Source organism: Ovis canadensis, chromosome 1 (assembly GCF_042477335.2).
Source record: "Ovis canadensis isolate MfBH-ARS-UI-01 breed Bighorn chromosome 1, ARS-UI_OviCan_v2, whole genome shotgun sequence".
Classification (NCBI taxonomy): Eukaryota; Metazoa; Chordata; class Mammalia; order Artiodactyla; family Bovidae; genus Ovis; species Ovis canadensis.
This window is the reverse complement of record NC_091245.1, coordinates 192,498,653-192,524,508: the sequence shown is the minus strand read 5'-3', so window position 1 is coordinate 192,524,508 and position 25,856 is coordinate 192,498,653. Positions and strand designations below refer to the sequence as shown.

Sequence of the window (25,856 nt, the reverse complement as noted above, 5' to 3'; positions counted from 1 at the left end):
GAGAGGCTTCCTTAGCATGGCCACAGACCTGCACAGTCTGTCCAGCTGGCCACCCAGCTGCCTCACTGCCCATCTTTGCTCTTACTCCCAGCCCTACGGTCTCGTTGGCCGCCCTCCGCCCTTGGACTCACCTCTCCCGCAGGGCCTTGTGTTTACCCTTCCCTCTCCCCCTGTACCTAGGGAACCTTCCTGGAAGCAGTGTCAGGCCTCTCACCCTATTCTGTTGGCTGTATGTCCAACTGACACTCCAGTAGCTATGGTTGGGATCTAACTTCCTCCAGGAATGGGGCCACTTGGGATCTCTACTGTGGACTGAAGATCAGAACACCCAACAGTCAGGAGAGCTGTGTTTTGATATTGGTCAGTCACTAAGTTGTGTCTGACTCTTTGCAATCCTGGGGACTGAAGCATGCCAGGCTTCCCTGTCCTTCACCATCTCCTAGAATTGGCTCAGACTCACGTCTGTTGAGTCAGTGATGCCATCCAGCCATCTCATCCTCTGTTGCCCCATTTTCCTTCTGCTCTCTTATCTTTCCCAGCATCAGGGTCCTTCCCCACAAGAGAGCTCTTCCCATCAGGTGGCCAAAGTATTGGAGCTTCAGCATCAGTCCTTCCAATGAATATTCAGGAGAGAGATATGGCATTAGCCTCCTATTGAGATGTGATACTTCCCTCTTTCCAAGTTGCCAAATAGAATGTTCCATCTGAAGATGATTTGCTTCTCAATGATTTCTCTTTGCATGCATCTGGGAGAGCTGATAGTTTATCATCCCAGTGTTTATAAATGAATGAGGAAGCAGGAAGAACGTTGTCATTCCTATTGCATTTAGAGTTTGCTCATGTGCCGGCGTGTCCTGGTTGTCTCTGAGTGGGTTGACAGGAGAGGTTATGTGATCTTTGATCATGTGACAGCAGCAAAGGGGATGTGAGAAGCTGGTTTTGTAAAGTCACTCTGCCATCCCTTGACACTGCCCACCTTCTCCAGCCCCAAAGAGCCCCCACCCCCTTCCTCAGGCACTGCCGAGGCTATGATGCCCGTGCTCCAGGCCCTTGCCTCTTCAAGGCGCATGTCAGGGCTCCTCCGTGGCGTCTTCGCAGACTGCAGAAGCCCATCATTACCTCTGCTTCTTTTGACCTGTTTGTCCATTTCATGCACTAGAGCCTAGTGTGTGCTGTCTTCCCTGCCATTTAGGACTTGTGTTTGGGAGGTAGGAACTATTATTGCTCTGTTGTCCCCCGTGTGCCTGTCCCAGGGACACACGGTAGGTGGCTGAGTATTCGTTGGTGCCACTCAGGGCACTCAGTAAAGGCACAGAATATGTTGTTGTTTAAGATTTTAAGATAATGAAGGAAACGTGACTCTTGTCCTCTTTCTCTGTAGTTACAAGCTGTTCCCAAACTGTGTCCCCTCCTTTGGGTTCCGCCACCTACTGCCTCTCACGGACAGAGTGGACAGCTTCAACGAGGAAGTTCGGAAGCAGAGGGTGTCCCGGAACCGCGATGCCCCGGAGGGTGGCTTTGACGCAGTGCTCCAGGCGGCCGTCTGCAAGGTAACCTTCCCTTCTATCCCGTCCCTGCACGGGAGATCAACGAAGAGGCATTAGTGTGGGCGCTGGCATTGCCTCCGTATTTTGAGCCACCCCAGCCCATGGGCTCCCTTCCGCTGTTGCATCAGAGGGTGAGCTCAGTGGGCCCCTGGGGAAATCTGCAGCCATCAAACCAGCTGGAGTGCAGGGATGACTGGGGGCTGGTGTGTGGCTATGTCAGGGTGTGGCTGTGTACAGTGGGAAGCCGTCTTTGCCAGCAGACAGCTGTTCTGTGTTTCTGCATTTGACTCTTTCGTCTCTTTTTTGGGGGAGTGGGGAGGGAAGGGGTGGAGTCGAGCCATATGCATAGAACCTTGTAGAGCTTTATGACCCAATTTTTGTAAATACTAAAGATTGCTCTCTTGGGGAAATCCAGTGAAAGAAGAAATTGCTTGTCATCTTTGGTTTTGTTTCTATTTGTTTGTCTTTCTCCTGTTTCTCTGTAATATATGAATCCAGAGGGAGGACACATACTTAGGTCAGAAATGAACTCAGGCTTTGAGAGGTTCCAATCTCAGCAAAATATATAACTGGAATGTTGGTAATAATTTATTCTTAAAATAATTTTCTGCTGTCAAAACAACCCAATAACATCAACAAAAGATAAAAATAAATGCCACTCTTGAATTTTGCTATCCCAACACATACTTCAGAATTTTTTCCAGAGTGGTCATCACACACTATGCACAATTGGTAGCACTTTCTTGAACATTTCAGGGGGCTCAGCAGCAGGGCGGTGGTTGGGACACCCATGTCTGGGGGAGGAGGGCTGGGTAGGGAGGTTAGCATTCAGTCTGGGGAGGCCGCATAACTGATCTCAGGGAGCCTGTGTCTAGTGCTTCACAGACTCGCTTCTCCTCCTCTCAGTCCTTTACAAAATGATAAGAGAGCCATGGTTGTCCATCCTGAAATATTAATAAAACCCCAAATGGTAGACAGAGGGGGATAAGGGGAAAGGAAAGTATGAGGAAAGCAGCAGAGCCTTCTCCGTCCTCTGCTCGGTCCCACTGGCATTCTGCCCATCCCTGTTCCTTGGGGCCGCCCCGGAGAGGAAGGTCTCAGTGGCCCCTGCCCAGCTGCTGGCCAGAGGTGAATGGTTTGATTCAGAGGCCCCTAATGCTTCATAGCAGCCCAAGAAAGGCAGACAGGACCCAGCTAGATTCAGCTCTGAATCTTTCAAGTAAGTCACAAAGTAGTTCATGGATTTGCCTCAGGAAGAAAAATTATGACTCTCATTCCATTTTTGACTCTCATTCAGATACGGACTGTATGGGGTACTATCTTTAGAGATGTTCTGGCAAATCCACTGCTTGGCAGAAAAAAATAGTGCAGGGAAAACACAGGATCCCTCTCGCCGCCCCATCCTGGGAATATTGTGGGTTTTCTTTTTGAGGGGGAAACTCATCTTTAAGGCTAGGGGGAAGAACCCAGTAACAGGCTTGTGCACTGTCCAGTTATATTAATTCTGTTTGATTAGATGAATCAGAATGGCGTGATGGAATGCTGGAGGTTTGGTGATCTGTGAGAAGCTGTTTGATTTGTTCTTTCCCCACAGTACCTTCCCTTGTCCCAGACGCATGACAATATCCTTCCCTTTGAAAACTCAGTATTTTAAGACTGGAGTGTTGGTGGAGATGCTACAGATTTCTTAGACTCAGTGCCTGCACCTGGTTGTGAATCGTTGGCTAAGAGGCATTTTAGCGTGTGTTTCGGTTTCATATCTTTTGGCGTTTTTTTTTTATTCCCCACCTTGCCCTTTTGATAAAACAGTGTAGAGGTATGACTGTATTGTGCAAACAAAAGAGAAAAATAACAGAAAAGATTGGAAATAAGTAGACCAGAGTGTTAACAGCAGTTGACTCTAGTGATAGGATTATGTGTGGCTTTCTTTCCTTTCTGTTTTTTAATTTCATATTTTACTTAAATTTTCACAATAAATAACATGTGATTTTTAAATTTTGTAATGGAATATTTCAAACATGTGAGAGTAGAGAAAATAGTGAAATAAAGCCCCATGTACCCATGGTCCATTCTTGGGCAGTTACCAATCTAGCCAGTCTTGTTTCATTTGTATTCCTAACCACTTTATTTTCATTATTTGAAGTAAATCCTAGATATCATTTATTTCAGTGATATTTAGATTTTTAATGTTAATTAGATTTCAGTGATAATGAGATTTTTAAAGTTCTTTTAAAAGCCCTAAGCATGCTTTACCTTGTTGACTGTATTTTCTGCCTCCTCCTGATTTGCCCAGATTAAAGGCCCTTACTCTTAATCCTACAAACTGAATGTGACAGCGCCAGCAGGCCTGTGATCTCTGCAGTTGGAGAGAGTCTCCTGAAGGCCGGAGCTGACTGGGCAGCCCCAGTGCTGTCTTCCTCTGACGCCATGCCCTGGAGATGGAGCTGATAACAGGCCTACTCCCAGCCCACAGGGGCGGGTGCTTTGTCCTGATTTCATTCTCACTCTGGCTTCCCTAGGATGGACTGATAGTTACCAACTAGAGAGACTTAGGGGTATGGAATGCTCACATGACTGGTCTTAAATCCCACCCTCGCCGCCGGCTTTACATTTCTTGGGAAGCTGCTCTTTGCAAAAAGAAGGAAACAGTCTGTTTCTACTTAGGATTGTATTTAGGTTAAGTAGAATTCTGCTTCTATGAGTGGACATTCTGAGTTGCCATCTCTCCCTGCTGCTGGTCACATTGTTAGGAGAGGCCATGGACCAGCAGCCGCAGCTAAGGAACCCCTCTGTCACCAAGGCAGGTGTTTTTCCTGAGGCTCTACTGGCCTGGGCTGGAACGAGGGAGTGCCTCTACCCCCAATTTCTTATCTTTACCTAGAGACCTTTAATTAAACTTGTTATACTTGGTCTGAATAATGGTTTCACCCTTTACTGCTTCTGTTGCTCTCCTGGGACGTCCTAGAAGTTGATTGTAAGTTGTTTATTCTGAAATTGAGTAGGTGGAAGTGTGATGAGTGGTTCAGATTGGAGCCATGGCCGCTTTCCTGCTCTCCCCAAATAGGGAGAGCTGGTGCCCTGGGGAAACAAAGGGTGGAGGGGGTGCCCAGGAGCTCAGAGTTGTCCGTCTCAGCTTTGCTGTTCTCTGTGACTCTCAAGTCAAACACGTTCCCTGCAAAGTTATGCCTGGCTGGGTGTGTCCCAGCTATGTGGATTCTGTGGGCTGCTTTCTCCCATCAGACAGAAAAATCAGATCTCTGCAACCCAGCTTATTCCCTTTCGGCCTTACCTTCTAGCCCCCTAACATTTATCCATCTTATCCTTTAGACAGATTTTCTGTTCTAATCTCAATTACCTAATTTTGCATTATTCATTATTTTTTTAAGCATTGTATGTCTTCTCAGAAATAGGTTGATAAATATGTCTCAAAGCAAACAAAGTAAGTTTGCGTGTAAACAGTCTTGGCGTGGCGTGGGTCCTTGATCCCGTGACTAGTGAGAGCATCTTAATGTAAAATGGGGACCACAGCCCCAGATAGGCTGGAGGGACAGCTTCCTCCGATAAGACTTCCTGCAGGAATGCAGATTCTGTGGGCCTCTGGAAGCAAAATAATGGCTGCCCTTGCCCCACTATCATCCTTGCTCCAGGTGTTTTGTATGCATCAGCTCTGATTCCCACAACAGCCCTGTAGTATATTGGTGGTGTTGGTGCACAGTTTGGGGGCTCAGTGGTAAAGAACCTGCCTGCCAGTGCAGGAGATGCCAGAGGCACGAGTTCAGTCCCGGGGGCAGGAAGATGCCCTGGAGGAGGCATCCACTCCAGTATTCTTGCCTGGAGAATCCTCATGGACAGAGGAGCCTGGCGGCTACAGTCCTAGGGTTGCAAAGAGGCAGACACCACTGAGCACGCATGCTGTAGTGCCCAGTTTACAGGTGAGGAAACCGAGTGTCCTGAGGTTCATTATACTGACTGTTGGTAACAGCAGAGCCAGGTTTGCACCAGTTCCTCCTAAAGCCCCAGCCCTGTCTATTTCCTGGTACTGGGCACTTTGGGAAGTATTGATAGTGCCATGCGGAGCAGAGAGGACTTGATTTAGAGTCCTCTTGTCCCAATTCAAGTTGTGTCTCTTCTGCTACTAATGGCTCCATGGTGGTCTGGGTGCTCGGCTGGAGGGGAGGAAGTCCAGGGTGCCCTCCAGCATGCTGTCAGTGCCCCTTTTCACAAAGGACACGTCATAGCCTTGTTTGTGCCCCTTTGCCCAGAGCCCTTGATTCTGCTTTTTGTCTCTCCTGGTTCAGTTTTGAGCCCAGGCCAGGCAGTGGCTGCTGTGGATACAGCAGAGGGTGGAGAATTCCCCAGTCCTGGAGGCAGGCTCAGCTCTGAGAGGTTTTTACTCTGCCCACCCTCCCCTGGAGTTGACTTGGCTTCTTTTGACTGTTGTCTGATTTCTTTTAGACCTGAGACTTGTCATTTTCCCAAGTACGAACTGAGAAATGTAGACAATTGCCTTTCTTTCTGAGTTATCTGTCTCGGCGTGTTTCTGCTAGCAGATCACACTGTGGTTTCTGGGGCCTAGCGTAACCCGCCCTGCTTGCTCTTCCCCTGGTCTTTGTGAAGCCCGGGAAAGTATTGGATTTCTCTGTGGTCCCTGGAGGCTGTGGGGCTGTGTGGGCAGGCACACGGGCCCTCTGTCCATGCTCATGAGGTGTTTTTGTCGGAGGTGGTACAGGTTCTCCTTGGCTTTCTGTTTTGCAGATGGTTGTGGTTTAACGTGGGGCTCCCCTGGTGGCTCCTCGTTAAAGAATCCACCTGCAATGTGGGAGACCCAGGTTCGATCCCTGGGTTGAGAAGATCTCCTGGAGGAGGGAACAGCAACCCACTCCAGTATTCCTGCATGGAAAATCCTATGGACAGAGGAGCCTAGCGGGCTACAGTCCATGGGTCTCAAAGGGTAGGGCACGACTGAGCGACTAAGCATGCATACGTGGTTTAATGTGAACTTCTGAGTCACTCAGCTGTCTTGGTCCCTCGAGTGATATGTCCTTGTTCTGCCTCCTGCCTGCGAGCTGTGCTGTAGGCCTTGCTGTCCTGCTCACAGCTGCTGGTTCCACACGAGGGGTAGGAACGGACAGAGTTACAGCTCAGAGTTATCAGCAGGGCATAGGTGAAGAGTTTGTGTCTCACTTTTTTTAAAGAAATTAATTTCTTAGTTAATTAGCAGCTCTGGGTCTCCATCGTTGCGTGGCTCTCCTCTAGTTGTGGTGTGCGGGTGCGGCTCTGTAGCTGCGGTGTGTGGCATGCACGCTTATTGCAGCGGCTTCTCTAGTTGTGGAGCACAGGCTGTAGCGAGTGGGCTTCGGTAGTTGTGGCTCATGGGCTTCATTGTCCTGCAGCGTGTGGGATGCCCCCAGACCCAGGGATCCCCCCACGGACCAAACCTGTGTCCCCTGTGTTGGTAGGCGGTTTCTTTACCACTGAGCCACCAGGGAGGCCCATGTCTCAGTTGCCTGCATAGCTGTCCTCACGCCTTGGCTCCCTTGGCTGACGATGGCAGGGTGGACTCAAGCTGGGAAAAATTCGAAGGCCCCTGCAATGAATGAGGCTGTATTTCAATACCTGGCGGGAATGCCAGTGTTTCAGATGATGGGCTCATTTTTGCTGTATTTGAGGCAAAGGGGGAAAGTGACAAGAGTTTATTCTTGGGCCCTCCTGACACTGCTCTTCCTAGCCTTCATCCTGGCCTCTGCATTCCAGTCCCAGTGACCTTCCGTCCATTACTCTGACTCATGGGAGGCCCTTGGCACCTGCTGGTTCCTCTGCTTGGAATACTCCTCCCCTGTATTCTCACATTTCTTTCAAAAATTAAAAAAAAAAATTAGTAGACTATATATTTTTAAGAGCAGTTCTCTGTTCATAGTAAAACTGAACAGGAAGTACAGAGTTCCCATATACCCTCCTCCCATATGCACCCTCCCCCAGCAGAATGGCACATCACTGTCTCACAAGGCCTGTAGCTGACACAAGGTTTTTCTTGGTGGTTCTATGGGTTTGGGCAGATATAATGACATGTGTCCCCCAGCATCATACCATGCGGAGCATTCCAGTGCCTGTGCCTCCCTCCCACCTCCACCCATGAACCCTCTTTTAGTGTTTGTTCTCTGCCTACTTGGGACCTCTGCTTGCTTGCCTTATGTCAAGGAAGCCTTCCCAGATCCTCCTGAAGAGGTTGGAGTTGCTGTGCACCAGGCCTTGGTCATGTCAATGACAGTTATTTTTATTTGAGTGATGTCTGCCTCCACTGTGAGACTGGCAGCTTCCTGAAGGCAGGGAACCACATCTGTTTTCACACCACCTGGTTCGGCAGCACCAAGCTCATTGCCTGCACACAGCAGTTTCTTCTTGAACGTTTGGCAGACAAGGAGATGCTTTGTCCTCACTGGTTCCTTTATGCTTCTGAAGTTTAGGATGCCCATGTCTGCCTGGTTCCCAAGTGCTCCGTGTCATTCACACATACTTCACAGGTCCTCTGAAGCAGAACCAGAAGTACTGTTACTGGACCATACTTTCCAACTTCAGAATGTTTATTGTGTGCCCAGTAAGTGCTCAGTGACAGGTATGGTGAAGAAAATTAAAGAAAGATAAGAAAAAGTCCCCATCCTCCAAGATTTGATCTGAGTTTGCAGATCCACTCAAAGGAAATAGAACAACCTATTTGTAAACATTAAATAGAACTATGTAAAATCATGGACACTTTACTATCAATGAAATTTGATATTTGACTATTGATAGTTTCTCCTACAAAAATGGAAAATGCATATAGTTCAGCCTCATATACTACAAATGTTGTCTTTAGTTCAGGTTGGACTCACCATAAGAGTCTACGTTATACATGTTCTACTGCAAGTTGTTAGGGCTTGGGCTGCAGATGAATGTCTAAATCCTCAGTCATGGTCTGAGATTTCTTTTCCCTGAGGAATGAAATGCAACATTTTCACCTGTAAGTTGAACCACAGACAGATTTTTTTAAAAGATTTTTCATTGCAAAGCATGGATGGAAACAGGAGGAACAAACTACTGATAGCATGTTTACTGTTAAAAAGTGACGGAAATAGGCTTGAATGTCCACATGATTGGGGAAGTGAATCAGGGAGAATCCAGCCTTGTTTTTCCTCATGGGCATCATTGGAATTGAGGCTCCTTGGTCCCCAAGCTCAGCTCTGCTATGGGTTCTGCGCCTTGGCTGGTCAGGTCTGCCTTCTTCCCATCCTCTTTTCCTCCCTCAAATCTATTCTCTCTCTGCTTGCCTGAAAGGTCAACACACAGAGTGTTTCCGTTATGACTTTGAAAATTTGTTGGGCACTTGTCTGCAGGATGCCCCATTAGCTGCTGTGAGAGATACACGGTGATGAAGCCACAGCTCCCACCCCTGGGAGCATCTCTCCAGTTGGACGACAGATACCTGTATTGACAGTCTAAAATGCTGGCGGAGTGCACAGACTCTGTCGAAGGTCTAGCTTGGGGGACCCAGTGGTTAACTAAGTGTTCTATCCCTTCAAGGGATCACCTTTGTCTCTTTGCATCCCTGTGTTGGCCCTGAGGCTGTGATGCTGATGATGTTATTGATTACCATTGGCTGAGAGCCAGGCTTCTATGCCACGTACTTCATGGGGCTTGTTTTACCTAATCCATTGAAAAGAAAGTGAAAGTGACGTTGCTCAGTCGTGTCCGACTCTTTGCGACCCCATGGACTGCAGCCTATGAGACTCCTCCATCCATGGAATTTTCCAGGCAAGAGAACTGGAGTGGGTTGCCATTTCCTTCTCCAGGGGATCTTCCTGACCCAGGGATTGAACCCGTGTCTCCCGCATTGCAAGCAGATGCTTTTATCACCTGAGCCACCAGGGATGCTATATTATATTGTCCCATTTTGATGATCAAAACAAGCCTGGAAAGGTTGAGTAGCATTAGAAGGTCTTACAACTGGAAATGACAGAGCCAGAGATGGAACTGTACCCACTTTGCCAGCTCCAGAGACAGAATTCTTAACCTTGACCTTAGAGAGCCTGCCACTTTTTGGCCCACACAGGAGCAGAGAGGTGGGAGGGGTGTGCTTCCAAAGAGGGCGGGTCCTGGTCTCAGGAAGCATTTTGGTTTCCCGTGTGACTCAGTTCACCAGCGAAGAGCCAGGACCAAGTCTGTCCCTGGAGAGACAGCTGCACATGCTGCTGTCCTCTGGAGCGCAGAGCTTCCTGTTTACAAGAAACAGTTATAAGGAGGCTCCAGCAGCCTCTGGGTTTGCTAGGGAAACCTCAAGTACCATGCCAAGGTCCGCGTGCTGCCGGAGCCCAGCCCTTGGAGTGATGCGCATCTTTGCCCTTGGCTTCCCCATCTGTGAGATGGGAACTCTGCATCCCCTTTTGCATTTATAATTTCCGGCATCTGGGAACCATGACTCTGCTGTTTGGCTCTCCCACATAGCACTGTGGAGATACTTTCTCAGATGGTGCATCCTTCCCAGCAGTGAGGGAGTGTGTGGCTGGCGACTCTTGCATGACAGCTGAGGCCCGTGGCTGTGTCAGCACCTGGCTGGAGGACCCAGGTGTTTGAGTGACCTTTGCTTTTACTCAGATAGGCTCATGTTGAGAACAGAGAACCCCATGATTAAAGCTGGTGTTTCTGTCCTTGAAGAAACTGCTAGCTACACGGCATCCTGACCTAAGGCCTCCCCTATATTGAACTGTGTCTACCAGAGAGAGTACTGTGGCCGGGTTCCTAGAGATCGATGTGCCAGACCCTCCCCCACCCTCCCACAGGGCATATCTGAGAGTCCCTCTCACACTTGCCATGCTCTGATGTGGTCTGTGTGTGAGAAGGTCATTGGGATGTGGGCATCAGGACTCAGGCTTCCGTGAGCCTGTCAGAAGACCCAGACACTCGGAGTCCCAGCCCCTCCTTCCTCTGCAGCCAGGCTACATCCCAGGACCTGCATGTGCTTCTGGGGCTGTGTTTAAGACAGACATTGATACTGGAGAACAGAGGGTGAGTGGATGGTGCTAGGGTTGGAAACCCTGAGGAGTGGTTAAAGGTTAGCTAGGAGGAGAGACACCACCGGAAGAAGCGTGTTTCCTGACCTCAGATGTCACTACGGAGGAGGGCTGTTCAGGGAACATACCTGGGTGGCCACAGAGAAACAGGTTCGTGTTCAAGGCAAGGGAGAATTGTCTAACAAAGACCTCTGTTTGGCATGGAACAGGCTGCCAGATGTGACAGTGGGTCTGTATGGGGACCCCAGGCCCATATGGTTGGGGTGCCAGACAAAAGGTCCCTGTACGGGGCAGAGCATGGTTGAGCCAACCTCTGAGGGTCCTTCCAGTTCCAGGTGCTAGGTATTTCGTCTGAAGTGGCTTTTCTGCCCAGTAACCCAGCGGTGCTTCTGTTCTGGAGTGACCTCTTCTAGCCTGTTTCCTGTGGGCCTCACTGCACCCTTTTAAGCTGCATTTGTATTCAGTCACTGTGACTGTGAACTCTGCCTGCACACTCGTTTTGTGTGCCAAGCACAGCTAGCCTGAAGCTAATGCCCAGAAAAGCTTTCCGCTCCCGATGGCTTCCCCATGGAGCCACCTTGCCCAGTGGGCAAAAGTCCAGGTGACGTGGGCAGCTGATCAAGGGGACCCAGGGACAGTCTGGAAGTGGACAGGGAGGATGGAAGCCTGTTGTTGGTCCTGTGAGTGACCCTCCTTTGTCAGGCCTCGTAGCCCCTTGCTTGTGACTCGTTCCAACCCCAGAAACCAAAGCCTCACAGGCCAGAGCTTCATATCATCAGATAGAGAAACTACACCCTTATTCTGTAGCCCTTATGTCTTCCCCAGTCCAACCCTGGAGCCAGATGTTGGAGGTGAACAAGCCTGCAAGTTTGTCTTCACTCTTGGGAGGATCCAGTTTCTATTTATTTTCTCAAAGGCTGTGAGACCGAGTGTTCCGTCTCCACTCTGCTTCCCCTTTGTATGAACTGCTGCTCCCTCTTCACCATTTCAAGGTCCCAGGTCCCCCCATTCCAGGCCTGGCTGCCCGGGGCTCCCAGTAACCATCCCGCTGCCGCCCACCCTCCCTCCCCGCTCCTGCAGCTTGAACTGGGGGATCCAGTACAATGGGGATTTTTCTGCAATCCCCATTAGTTTTCTCAGATCCCAGTGTATAACAGGTGATTGGGTGCAACATTTTTCAATTAAATTAGCCCCTTAATGCTTCCCATATTTATATGATTAAAAGAAGATGTTTGTTGGATTCCAAAGCATATTAAATAGTTGGTGGAATAGGGAGTGATGTGATTGAAGACTCCTAGACATTGTGAGGGAGGTTTCTTGTTGCACAGCCCTGATCTTGTTCATGTGTCCACTTACGGCTCATTCCTCACTGAGCACAAAGTGTGTGCCAGGCGCAATGCTCTTTGTTGTTTTGGGCCCCATAGCCCTTTGTCTCTTCTCTAAGCTCTAGATTGCTGCTGCTTTTTAAGGACAGAGCAGAGTGTTGGTAATTTCTCCACTGAGCTTCCAACTGGTGAAGTCATCTCCAGCCCCAGCACAGAGTAGACTGTTCAGTACCCAGAAAACCAGAGGGTTTGCCTCCTGCGACCTGGACAGAGATTCTGGGCTTGGTGACAGGTACCCCCAACTCATGACTCCTATCACGTGTGTCTGGAGTCTGTGGATTGCTGCTTTTCACATAGCATGGTCTCCTGTGCACATGTGTGACTCACGTGGAACAGCTGCAGTAAACGTGAGTCACAGAATACGTCACCCTCGGGGGGCAGGATGCACGCTGGTGGCCGGGAGAGGGGCGGGCCTGGGACCTGGGCTTCTCACACAGCGTGGGCTTAGGAAAAAGAGGGTGACATGCTGCACTGCCCAGAGGCTCTGGCTCGACGCAGGTCATGGGAATGGATTATAAGACAGAATGGACAGTTCGGGACTGGACAGGTGCTGTTGGGGGACCAGGAAGGCAGGATGAAAGAGACACCTCCAAGTTTTCTAGATAAGACATTTGATGGTCCCTTTGTCAGAAATGGGGAAGAAGGTGCCTCAACTCTGGAGAAGTTGAGTTTTAGGTGATGGCAGACACATCTGGCATTTGATGTAGACCGAGGACTGAAACTCCAGAAGGAGGTCGGTGGCGGGCGGGGGTTGGGGAGGGACGTAATTGTGTGCTGTTCAAGCAGATGTACAGAACTTGGGTAAATCTCCTCAGAGGACAGTGTTACCTTTGCCCTCATCCAGTGCCTGGAGAGGAAGTGGAATCTGCAAGCAGCCGGAGGGGAATGGGGCACTGGACAGTGTAATGTCCAGGTCACCAAGGGCAGGAGAGCTCGAGGGAGGCCCTGGTTGGCAGCAGAGAGGCGAGAGAACAAGATGAGAGGATCGCTGTGGGGTTGGCGACAGGACCTCAGCATGGGGTTCTCCACCTTGGCTGCACTGGAGTCTCACCTGGGAGGTGGAACCTGGTGGCTGGCCTACAGGTCGCAGGAGAGCCGCTGGGCGTTAGCATCATTAGCGTACCCTCAAGTGCAGCCAGGGCAGAGAACCACTGAGGGGAGCAGCTAGAACCATCTGTGAAAGAGGGAGTGGGGGCGTGTGAGGAGACTGGGTTATACAGAATTGGGGAGAGGAAGTGGAGGCAACCTGTCTGCTAGTCTTAGAGACAGGGGATGAGAGATGCTGGGTCAAAAGCAGGGTATTTATTTTAAGTGGGTCATGAGCATATTTTTAGGCACAAGGAAGGAAGCAAAGGAAATTGACTAATGGAACAGTGCCCAGAGAGGGTGGAATTTGGGAGCTGCATTTCCTAGGGGAGGGAGAGCACTCCTACCTTTCAGGGCAGTCAGACCAGAAAAGAAACCAGGAGGATGCCCAGTTTATTTATGATGGAGCAACATCCTTGAGCTGTGGAAGCAGACTCTGAGTGCCTGGAGTAGATGAGTCCTGTTCCATCTTCCCTGGATGCTCCTCCTGAGTGCATGGGAACTGGGAGTTGGGAGGCTAGAACAGACCTTGTGCGGCTTTGATGCAGACTTGACCAAAGAGAAGGCACGTGAACTGCAGTCTTGGCCAGATACTGGGTTTCTGAAATTCTGAGTCCAGTGCATTTCCGTCCCGCCCACCCCTGACATTTTCATCTGAGGGCAGACCTCTATCATGTTGGAGGAGATTGGCTTTTAAAAATCTTGTTTTTACCCAGAGGCTTGGAGAAAAGTTTAGCTAAACAAATCTTTTTTTTTTCCCCTCTTAAAATAGTTTTGTATAAAAAACAGAATATGTTCAATCTAAAAATTTAGAAAATGCAGAGAGCCAAAAGGAGATAAACATCACATCCCTACAATCCAAAACCAAGATTGTGCATTTCTGGATTTCAGGCGCAGATTTTCAGCCTCATGGAAATACCAAGGACAGCCACTGTCAGTTCTTCTCTGTTTACAGCATGCGGGTTCTGAACTAATTGCTCCTTGTGTGTGGATTTTGTTTTAATTCTCTCAGCCCTATTCTATCAATACTATTATTACCTCCATCGTATAGCTGAGAAGCTGGGACTGGGAAAGATAAAGTACCTTGCCCAAGGTCACAGAGACAAGCTGAGGGAAGGTGTGGGCATGAACCAAGATTTGCCGCTCATCCATTCATTGGAGCCCACGCACCCAGCTGCTTCTGCGGACACTGCCACCAGACCAAGGAATACTCATAACTCGTGTTCCCAGCGTGGTACTGACATCCAGTCTGGTCATCTAAACTTCTGTATTTGAATGAATTTCCGAGCAAACTAAGCCTTTTTCAAAAAAGAAAAATATTATGGTGTGATGGATGTATGGGCTTTCCAGGTGGCTCATCTACCAGTGCAGAAGACACATGAGATGTGAGTTCGATCTCTGGGTCGGGAAGATCCCCTGGAGGAGGAAATGGCAACCCACTCCTGTGTTCTTGCTTGAAAGATCCCATGGACAGAGGAGCCTGGCAGGCTATAGTTCACGGGCTCAAAAGAGTTGGACACAACTGAGCTTGCACACTTAAGTTTATTATATATCCATCGAGTGCCTGCTCAGTCATGTCCGACTCTTTGCAACCTCGTGGACTGTAGTCTGCCAGGCTCCTCTGTCCGTGGGATTTTTCCAGGCAAGAATAATGGAGTGGGTTGCCGTTTTCTCCTCCAGGGGGTCTTCCTGACGCAGGGATTGAACTCATGTCTCCTGTGTCTTCTGCATTGGCAGGCGGATTCTTTACCACTGAGCCACCTGGGAAGCCCCTAGTATAATAAATTACATGTATTGAAAGTGTACAATTTGACCAATTTTGGCCTTTATACGTAACCATGAGATATATATGCACTAAAGTCCTGGTGATGAACACATATCCTCCTCCCGCGAGTACTTTTGCTCTTTTGTCATTTCTCCCTCCTGCATCTCCTGCCCTCTTTCCCCGGGCCCTCACTACTTTGCTTTCTATCACTACATTTGAGTTTGCATTTGTTAAAATTTTATGAATCCAGGATATACTCTTTTTTATTTTTATTTGTCCTGGTTTATTTCAGAACCATTGTTTTGAGATTCATCTATGCTGTTGAGTATCTCCATTCCTTCTTTTTGTTACAGAGTAGTATTCCACTGTATAGATACACCACAGTTTGTCCATCCACCACTGATGGATATCTGGGTTGTTTTTTATATTTGTTAGTTTTTGCCTATTATAAATGGAGCAGCTATAATGTAAATGTGCTCAAGTCTTTGTGTGGACTTATAGCCACGCTGGTGTGATCACTCACCTAGAGCAAGACATCCTGGAATGCAAAGTCAAGTGGGCCTTAGGAAGCATCACTACGAACAAAGCTAGTGGAGGTGATGGCATTCCAGTTGAGCTATTTCAAATCCTGAAGGATGATGCTGTGAAAGTACTGCATTCAGCATGCCAGCAAATTTGGAAAACTCAGCAGTGGCCACAGGACTGGAAAAGGTCAGTTTTCATTCCAATCCCAAAGAAAGGCAATGCCAAAGAATGCTCAAACTACCGCACAATTGCACTCATCTCACACCCTAGCAAAGTAATGCTCAAAATTCTCCAAGCCAGTCTTCAACAGTCTGTGAACTGTGAACTTGCAGATGTTCAAAATGGATTTAGAAAAGGCAGAGGAACCAGAGATCAAATTGCCAACATCCTCTGGATCATCGAAAAAGCAAGAGAGTTCCAGGAAAACATCTATTTCTGCTTTATTGACTATGCCAAAGCCTTTAACTGTGTGGATCACCACAAACTGTGGAAAATTCTGAAAGAGATGGGAATACCAGACCACCTGACCTGCCTCCTGAGCAATCTGTATGCAGATCAAGAAACAACAGTTAGAACTGGACATGGAACAACAGACTGGCTCCAAATAGGGAAAGGAGTATGTCAAGGCTGTATATTGTCACCCTGCTTATTTAACTTATATGCCGAGTACATCATGGGAAATGCTGGGCTGGATGAAGCATAAGCTGAAATCAAGATTGCTGGGAGAAATATCAATAACCTCAGATACACAGATGACACCACCCTTATGGCAGAAAGTGAAGAACTAAAGAGCCTCTTGATGAAAGTGAAAAAGTTGGCTTAAAACTCAGCGTTCAGAAAACTAAGATCATGGCATCTCATCCCATCACTTCATGGCAAATAGGTGGGGAAACAATGGAAACAGTGACAGACTTTATTTTGGGCGGCTCCAAAACCACTGCAGATGGTGACTGCAGCCATAAAATTAAAAGACGCTTGCTCCTTGGAAGGAAAGTTATGACCAACCTAGACAGCATATTGAAAAGCAGAGATGTTACTTTGCCAACAAAGTTCTGTCTAGTCAAAGCTATGGTTCTTCCAGTAGTCATGTATGGATGTGAGAGTTAGACTGTAAAGAAAGCTGAGCACCAAAGAATTGATGCTTTTGAACCGTGGTGTTGGAGAAGACTCTCGAGAGTCCCTTGGACCACAAGGAGATCCAACCAGTCCATCCTAAAGGAGGTCAGTCCTGAATATTTATTGAAAGGACTGATGCTAAAGCTGAAACTCCAATACTTTGGCCACCTGATGCGAAGAGCTGGCTCATTTGAAAAGACCCTGGTGCTGGGAAAGATTGAGGGCAGGAGGAGAAGGGGATGACAGAGGATCAGATGGTTGGATGGCATCACCAACTTGATAGACATGAATTTGAGTGAACTCCGGGAGTTGGTGATGGACAGGGAGGCCTGGCGTGCTGCAGTCCATGGGGTTGCAAACAGTTGGACACGACTGAGCAACTGAACTGACGCTTTTATTTCTCATGGGTCAATCCTTTGGACTGAAGTGGCTGGGTCATATGGAAGATGTTTAACTTTTTAAGAAACTATCAAACTGTTTTCCAGAGTGCATATATCACTTTACATCCCTATCAGCAGTGTATGCTGGTTACATTTTCTCCCTCAGCATTTGATATGGCCAGGCTTTTTAATATTTAGCCATTAGGTGTGTGGTAGGATATCAGTGGTTTTAATTAACAGAAAGCTTTTAAACTTCCTGGTTTGCAATTCTTCACTGTCCCTGTGGCAACTGTGGAGCCTCAAACATTAAGCAGTAAAAGGAGAATAGATGTAAAAGTTATTACTAGTCTGAGAGTAATAACCATAGATCCTTTTTTAAGTCCATCATATGTACTAAATACTTGTTAACCTAGCATCCACCCTGCAAAATAGGATTATTTTCATTTTACAGATGAAGAAACTGAGGCTTAGAGAGACGACGTGACTGACTTAGTGTCTCAAAAAGCAAAGACTTGGACTCAGCCTTGCCTGTGCCAACACTCTCATACACTGGCCCCCATGCGACACTCCATTGTGTATTATAGTTATTCCCTTAAAAAAAAATCCGCTTTCCCAATACTGCCCTCTGTCCTAAATGTGGATACAAAGCTTAAGTCTTCAAAATAGTCCAGGCAGACAGTGGGAAAATTATTTCTATTGTAAATTCTCTTTGGAGTCAGCGCTTGTATAATCTCCCAGCCCCAAAGCCTGGGTGAATGAATAAGCATGTCATTCTCCACAGCCCGACCTCTTGGCCAGTTTTGTTAATATCGCTTACACAGTAAGAGTCCACTTCAGAGAAGACAGAATTAATATTATTATGCTACACTATTCTTCATTTGTGGAACTATTTCTGTTTCAGATGCAATTTTCCAATTCAACGAACATTTATCTTGGACCCAGCAGTCATTAATTGAGAGCCTGCCATGCGCTTTGAATTACTGCAGTTATCACACACCCTCCCCTCGCCCTGTGTGACCGGACAGTTCAGCTGTGTGTCTAGAGGCAGATCATCTGAGTGTGACTTCTGGGGTCCTTCCTGGTTCAGCGACCTTGGGTTGGTTTCTTAATGTCTGTGAACACCAGTGTCCTCATCTGCAAGATGAAAATGTTACCTCCTTCATAAAAGTTGCAGTGAGGATGGAATGGAACAGTGGAGGTGATCAATAAACTTTAAGTATTGTTATTCCTTCTTACTAACATGAAAAAATGTAGAGGGTTAAATAATGTGGTCAGATCTACAAAGGTAATTGCTGATGGCAAAAACCTCCCGTGCCCACCTTCAAGCTCCCAAGTTTCACATTATTCTGACTGCTTGTTGTCACTCTCCTGTAGGTTTCTACATGCCACTTGAGAAGCTGGTGTGGAAGGAAGGGAGGCAAATGGCAGAGCCAACATTCAAGTCTTTTAAAGTAGCACTTGGATATTAAAGATAGTTTGAGGGGAAAGTGGGAAGATTACTGCCTCTAATCTCAACCCCAGTGATATTGCGGTGTATTTGGCTTCAGTCTCCTCTCTTTTTAATAGAAAGTGATGCTTCTTTCTTATGTGGTTTTTTCAGTTCAGTTCAGTTGCCCAGTCATATCCGACTCTTTGCAACCCCATGACCGCAGCACACCAGGCCTCCCTGTCCATCACCAACTCCCGGAGTCTACCCAAACCCATGTCCATCGAGTCGGTGATGCCATCCAGCCATCTCATCCTCCGTTGTCCCTTTCTCCTCCTGCCCCCAGTCTTTTCCCCAGCATAAGGATCTTTTCCAATGAGTCAGCTCTTCGCATCAGGTGGCCAAAGTATTGGGATTTCAGCTTCAACATCAGTCCTTCCAATGAACACCCAGGACTGATCTCCTTTAGGATGGACTGGTTGGATCTCCATGCAGTCCAAGGGACTCTCAAGAGTCTTCTCCAACACCGCACTTCAAAAGCATCAATTCTTCAGGGCTCAGCTTTCTTTATAGTCCAACTCTCACATCCATACATAACCACTGGAAAAACCATAGCCTTGACTAGATGGGCCTTTGTTGGCAAAGTAATGTCTCTGCTTTTTAATGTGCTGTCTAGGTTGGTCATAACTTCCAAGGAGTAAGCGTCTTTTAATTTTATGGCTGCAGTCACCATCTGCAGTGATTTTGGAGCCCAGAAGAATAAAGTCAGCTACTGTTTCTACTGTTTCCCCATCTATTTCCCATGAAGTGATGGGACCAGATGCCATGATCTTCGTTTTCTGACTGTTGAGCTTTAAGTCAACTTTTTCACTCTCTTTCACTTTCATCAAGAGGCTCTTTTAGTTCTTCTTCACTTTCTGCCATAAGGGTGGTGTCATCTGTATATCTGAGGTTATTGATAGTTCTCCTGGCAATCTTGATTCCAGCTTGTGCTTCTTCCAGCCCAGCGTTTCTCATGATGTACTCTGCATATAAGTTAAATAAGCAGAGTGACAATATACAGCCTTGACGTACTCCTTTCCCTATTTGGAACCAGTCTGTTGTTCCATGTCCAGTTCTAACTTGCTTCCTGACCTGCATACAGGTTTCACAGGAGGCAGGTCAGGTGGTCTGGTATTCCCATCTCTCTCAGAATTTTCCAGTTTATTGTGATCCACACAGTCAAAGGCTTTGGCATAGTCAATAAAGCAGAAATAGATGTTTTTCTGGAACTCTCTTGCTTTTTCAATGATCCAGCAGGTGTTGCCAGAGAAGGCAATGGCACCCCACTCCAGTGCTCTTGCCTGAAAAGTCCCATGGACGGAGGAGCCTGGTAGGCTGCAGTCCATGGGATTGCAAAGAGTTGGACATAGCTAAGCGACTTCACTTTCACTTTTCACTTTCATGCATTGGAGAAGAAAATGGCAACCCACCCCAGTGTTCTTGCCTGGAGAATCCCAGGGACGGGAGAGCCTGGTGGGCTGCCGTTATGGGGTCGCATAGAGTCAGACAAGACCAGAGCAACTCAGCAGCAGCAGCGGATGTTGGCAATTTGATCTCTGGTTCCTCTGCATTTTCTAAAACCAGCTTGAACATCTGGAAGTTCATGGTTCACGTATTGCTGAAGCCTGGCTTGGAGAATTTTAAGCATCACTTTACTAGCGTGTGAGATGAGTGCGATTGTGCAGTAGTTTGCCCATTCTTTGGCATTGCCTTTCTTTGGGATTGGAATGAAAACTGACCTTTTCCAGTTCTGTGGCCACTGCAGAGTTTTCCAAATTTGCTGGCATATTGAGTGCAGCACTTTCACAGCATCATCTTTCGGATTTGAAATAGCTCAAGTGGAATTCCATCACCTCCACTAGCTTTGTTTGTAGTGATGCTTCCTAAGGCCCACTTGACTTCACATTCCAGGATGTCTGGCTTTAGGTGAGTGATCACACCATCGTGATTATCTGGGTCATGAAGATCTTTTGTGTACAGTTCTTCTGTGTATTCTTGCCACCTCTTCTTAATATCTTCTGCTTCTGTTAGGTCCCTACCATTTCTGTTCTTTATCGAGCCCATCTTTGCATGAAATGTTCCCTTGGTATCTCTAATTTTCTTGAAGAGATCTCTAGTCTTTCCCATTGTGTTGTTTTCCTCTATTTCTTTGCATTGATCCCTGAGGAAGGCTTTCTTATCTCTTCTTGCTGTTCTTTGGAACTCTGCATTCAAATGGGTATATCTTTCCTTTTTCCTTTGCTTTTCGCTTCCCTTCTTTTCACAGCTATTTGTAAGGCCTCCTCAGACAGCCATTTTGCTTTTTAGCATTTCTTTTTCTTGGAGATGGTCTTGACCCCTGTCTCCTGTACAATGTCATGAACCTCTGCCCATAGTTTATCAAGCACTCTGTCTATCAGATCTAGTCCCTTAAATCTATTTCTCACTTCCACTGTATAGTCGTAAGGGATATGACTTAGGTCATACCTGAATGGTCTAGTGGTTTTCTCCACTTTCTTCAATTTCAGTCTGAATCTGGCAATAAGGAGTTCATGATCTGAGCCACAGTCAGCTCCCAGTCTTGTTTTTGCTCACTGTATAGAGCTTCTCCATCTTTGGGTGCAAGGAGTGTAATCAGTCTGATTTTGGTGTTGACTGTCTGGTGATGTCCACATGTAGAGGCCTCTCTTGTGTTGTTGGAAGAGGGTGTTTGCTATGACCAGTGTGTTCTCTTTGCAGAACGCCATTAGCCTTTGTCCTGCTTCATTCTGTACTCTGTAATCACACTCTAATTACAGTACTGTATTCTTTTTCACTGTTTTAAATGTTTACAATTTCATACTTTTTATGAACACAGTGTCTAGTGGCAGTGAGGAGAGATCTCAGTTGCCTTAACTGTTCCCGAGTAGTAGGGTCTCCACCTGGTTCCCGTTTTGTCACTATTAGTAAGAATACTGCTATGTGTGTTTCAGAATACTTCTTGCAGATGGTCTCCTGAAGGAGAGTCATTGAGTCAAAAGATGTGTACTTCTTCAAGGGTTTTTTCAAGTCAGGTGTATTGAGGGAAAATTTACACAGAGTAAAATTCACCCTTTTGTATGTGTAAAGTCTTAAATAAGACTTTAAGATATAGATGAAGAAATTAAGAATTAAGATATAGATGAAGTAAAAAAATAGATGAAAAAAGAGATGTAGATGATTTCTTTCACCTGGGGAAGTTTTCTGGTGGTGTCTGTTGTTGACTCCTCTCTTTGCCCTCAGCCTTTGGCCATCATTGATCTGTTTTCTGTCCCTATATATTTGTCTTTCCATGAATGTCTTCTGAATGAAGTTAGGCAGTAAGTTGCCCTTTGAGGGTTTTTTTTAGGCTTTTTCCACTTAAATCTGGAGCTTTGGAGGTTCATCTGAGTTGTGTGTATCTGCAGTTTGTCCTTTTTTATTGCTGAATAGTATTCCATCTAGAGATGTGTGATGGTATGTCTATGTATTCACCACTTGATGGACCTTTGGATTGTTTCTAAATTTTGGTGATCATGAATAGCTGCTATATAAATATTTGCATAGTAGTTTTTATGTGAGCAAAAGTTTTCATTTCTCTTGGATATATACCAAAGAGTGAGATTGCTGAATTGATGGTCAGTGTGTATTTAACTTTATAGGAATATGCCAAACTGTTTTCCAAAGTTGCCAAAACATTTTGTATTTTCACTAGCAATTTATGAGAGGTCTAGTTGTTCCACATTCTTTCCAGAGCTTGCTATCTTCAGGGCTCTTTTTTTTTTGGCATAGCTATCTGGTGGCATCTCATTGTGAATTTAATGTGCACCTCCTTAATGACTAATGTTGAGGATCCTTTTGTGTGCTTGTTTCCATCCATATCTCTTCTTCAGTAAAGTGCCTATTCAAGTTTCTATTTTTAAAAATTCAGTTGTTTGTGTTGTTACCAACCTATGAGAGTGCTTTGTACATTCTGAGTACAAGTCCTTTATCAGATTTTTATTTTTTGCCAAACATTTTCTCCCAATCATGCCTTGTCATTTCATTTTTCTCAATGGTAACTTTCAAAGAGAAGATGGTTTTAATTTTGGTGAAGTCCAATTCATGAGATGTTTGTCCTGTGACTCATTTAAGAAGTCTTGCTTATACCAAGATTACAAACCAAGATTATAAAGCTTTTTCTCCTTTCTTTCCTTTGGACACATTATAGTTTTAGGTCTGTGATCCTATTTGAGCTCATTTTTGTACATAGTGAGAGGTATGGGTTAAGCTTCATTTTTTTTTTTCAAATAGATGTCTGATTATTCCATTAAATTGACCGTATGTGTGTGGGTCTATTTCTGGTCTCTGCTGTGTTCCACTGGTCCACGTGTCTTTCCTTTTCTCAGTAGCACACTGTCTCAATTACTGTAGCCTTGGCCTGATTGAATCAATTCCACAACTTTGTTGTTGTTTTTTTTTCAAAATTGTTCTGAGTTTTCATTGTTGAGTTCCCATACATGCCAGTTATTGGCCCTCCTAACATATTCTCAGTCTTGCCACCAAGGGGACTCACTCCTCTCCACTTCTAATCCCTTAAATTAGACTTGTCACAACTTAGGATTCCATTGCCATAGGGGACCTTCTAGGTGTCTTCCTCAGGGTTTTGAAAATGTGCCCGGCCTCCTCATTGTGCCTTTACTCGGCTTCCTGGTGGCTTAGACGGTTAAGAGTCTGCGGGCAAGGCAGGAGACCCGGGGTTGATCTCCGAGTTGGGAAGATTCCCTAGAGAAAGGAATGGCAACCCGCTCCATTATTCTTGCCTGACCATTATTCCATGGACAGAGGAGATTCTGTCCTCTGTGCCTGGCCTTCTTATTAACCTTTACTAGTGCCTAGGACACCTCCCCGTCCCCAGCTTCTGCCTGCCCCCTCATGTCTTCTTCCAGCTTCCTGGAAGGGTCCTGACCTTTAGCTCAGTTTATGTTTCCTCTACCCTGGGAAGACTTTCTCGCTTCCTCCCCCAGTTTCTGTTGAGAGTGTATTTACCATCTTTAGCACACTTATCCTGATATGTTGAAGTTGTATTTCTGCTTGACTGCAAGCTTTTTGGGGTCCGAAACAGATGATTTCATAGACCCAGTGCCTTCCATGGAGCCTGTGCGAGGTCAGAGGTCAGTAATTGTTTGTTGGCTGAATGTTGAGCATCTGGGAAACTGATTCCCCAGAGGTGGATTCCTTGCTCACAGCTGGTATCCTGGCTTTCCGTCCTCGCTGGCTTCCTTTCAAACCACCTTTTCTTCCCTGTGTTATTCTTTTTGTGACTTATTTCCATGCTGCTTTTCGAGTGAATAAGAAAATGTCTCAGCTCTTAAAGGCTGTTTTGTCCATCATTTTGGTGATAAGAAAGGATGATACCCTCACCCCCTCATCTGCCATAAGGTGGTAGCTTTTAACTTGGGAAGTCTGTGAATCGGGTCCATTTCAGTGTCCCGTGTCCGTGTGCAGATAACTCAGCAGAGTTTAAATCCTTCCTGTGTCCATCCTGCCACCCGTGTGTTTCCTTTCACTGCTGGTATGGAAGCACTCCAATCCCAGATTTCATTGCCCTGTGTCAGGATCTAGCTGCTCCCAGCTGTAATGATTATGAGTGATTTGTGTCGTGTCAGGGCCACAGAGGTTAAAGATTTAAAGTAGAGCCCTTCCGTGACAGTATAGCCTGTATTGAGCCATGCTACTGTCTGAAGAGTGGGCATATTCCACACAGTGAAGCAGTTAAAGGGAGAAGAAAGGTTATCTGATCGACCTTAATCACTGGAGTGATTCAGTTAATGATTGAAGTAGTTTACATCTCCCAGAAAGATGGCAGATTCTATCAAATTCCCCAAAGACAGACCCGTCTGCTGGTGGTTTGGGCGCTCTGTCCGAGTGATGTGTGTCCTAACTGGGGAGCTGAAGCGGCCATCTCGGACCACGGCGGCCAGCCGGGTGTGCTGGAGTGTGGGGGAGTTGGGGTGGCTAACGGCTGTTCTGTGGAAGGAATACTGGGGAGACTCAGAGGGGAGGCCTCCGGCAGGGGTGGCTATCGGGTAGAGAGGGGGCAGCGAGGGCAGGGTGGCCTGCAGCAAGGGGTTCCAGGCATAGGTGGGCCCCATGACGGAAATTCACCTCTGCCCCTTGGCTTCCCCCGTCAGCTGGCTCTCTGTGGTTCTGCAGTGCTTGCAGAGTGATCCCCAGCTGTGCACGCAGAGGATCACCTGTGATCTGCACCACAACGCCTGGGAAGGGCCAGTGCCCCGCCTGATGCCCCAGGGCAGCCAGGAAGCCTTTAAACCCGTCAACTTCTGTCCCTCAGGAGAAGATCGGCTGGCGAAAGGACGCGCTGCACTTGCTGGTGTTCACCACGGACGACGTGCCCCACATCGCACTGGACGGAAAGCTGGGGGGCCTGGTGCAGCCGCATGACGGCCAGTGTCACCTGAACGAGGCCAACGAGTACACGGCGTCCAACCAGATGGTGAGGGCCGGACTCCGGCACCGCCCCGCGACCCTGCCACGTTCTGCAGCCTCACCCAGCCTTGGCCACCTTCCTCCGGACCTCTGCTCACTGACTTCCCCATCCTTTCTTGGGACTGGGTTTCTATTCCACCTCCTCCAACTGGGCTTCCAGAACTCCTGCTCATCATTACCTTAGAGCGTCTCTCAAGGATTTCTGTGGCTGGTTCATCTTTCTGCTGTTGTGCACCCACACGAGGAAGGTTTAGTTGAAGGAAGAGGTGGGTGAGACAGGATAGATGTCAAAGGGAAGAGGCGATTTTACATGAGAGAGGGGGCTGTGTTCCCGCAGAGGAAAAAAAACTGGGACAGAAGTTATGAGGCAAGACCAGCAAAGACAAGACTTCCGGGTTTCTAGAAATAGGCTTCCTGAGGCCCTGAGCTCCACCAGTGTTGGGGGCAGGTGGCAGGTGTCCTGTACTGGATGAGAAGCCCCAAGGACTCGCCACTCCCGGTAGTCCGTCACTGTGGTTGTGCAGTTAAATAGAATTTATGCAGAATTTCAAACATGCAATAGGCCAGTAAATGAACTTCTACCTACCTGTCACCCAGACCCAACAGTTAAGATCTTTTTTCACACTTGCTGTACAAAGTTTGTTTTTTTCTTCCCAAATATCCTCTTCCTTCCCAAATGCGCTTTCCAGAGTGCATTTGGTAGAGTGGCTGACTAGAGAGAAATTCTTTATAAATCTTGCTGGACTAACCCATTTTCCCCAGTTTTAAGAGGTGGTCAAGAATAATGGAGTCCAGAGAAAGAACTCCTAACTATACTACCTGATAACTGTAGAACCTCACTGATGAGGACTCCTGGACCCATTATCGGCCCTTAAAATCCTTCAGGACTTTGTTAAGCTGCCTTGCAGCATCCTTCAGGGAGCATTCTCCCTCCCTCCCTCCTCTGTACCCCTTCCCACGCCGCAGCCTGACTTGTCCAAATGTCAGCAGCCTATTCTGCCCATTCTGAGCCGTAAGAGGACTGAGCAGAACCTGTGCAGGACATTGGCAGGTCCAACATTGGGCATGGGAAAAG

The 25,856-nt window shown here is 47.1% G+C and overlaps 1 protein-coding gene across 1 annotated transcript in view; it reads left to right on the top strand.

The window, feature by feature from the left end:
• The window catches only part of ITGB5 (integrin subunit beta 5), a 112,657-nt gene that overhangs the window by 39,454 nt on the left and 47,347 nt on the right, over positions 1-25,856 (top strand). The window contains exons 5-6 of the mRNA XM_069556105.1: positions 1,382-1,550; positions 24,627-24,788. Coding sequence (XP_069412206.1) covers positions 1,382-1,550; positions 24,627-24,788 — 331 coding nt within the window. The remainder of the gene's footprint in view (positions 1-1,381; positions 1,551-24,626; positions 24,789-25,856) is intronic.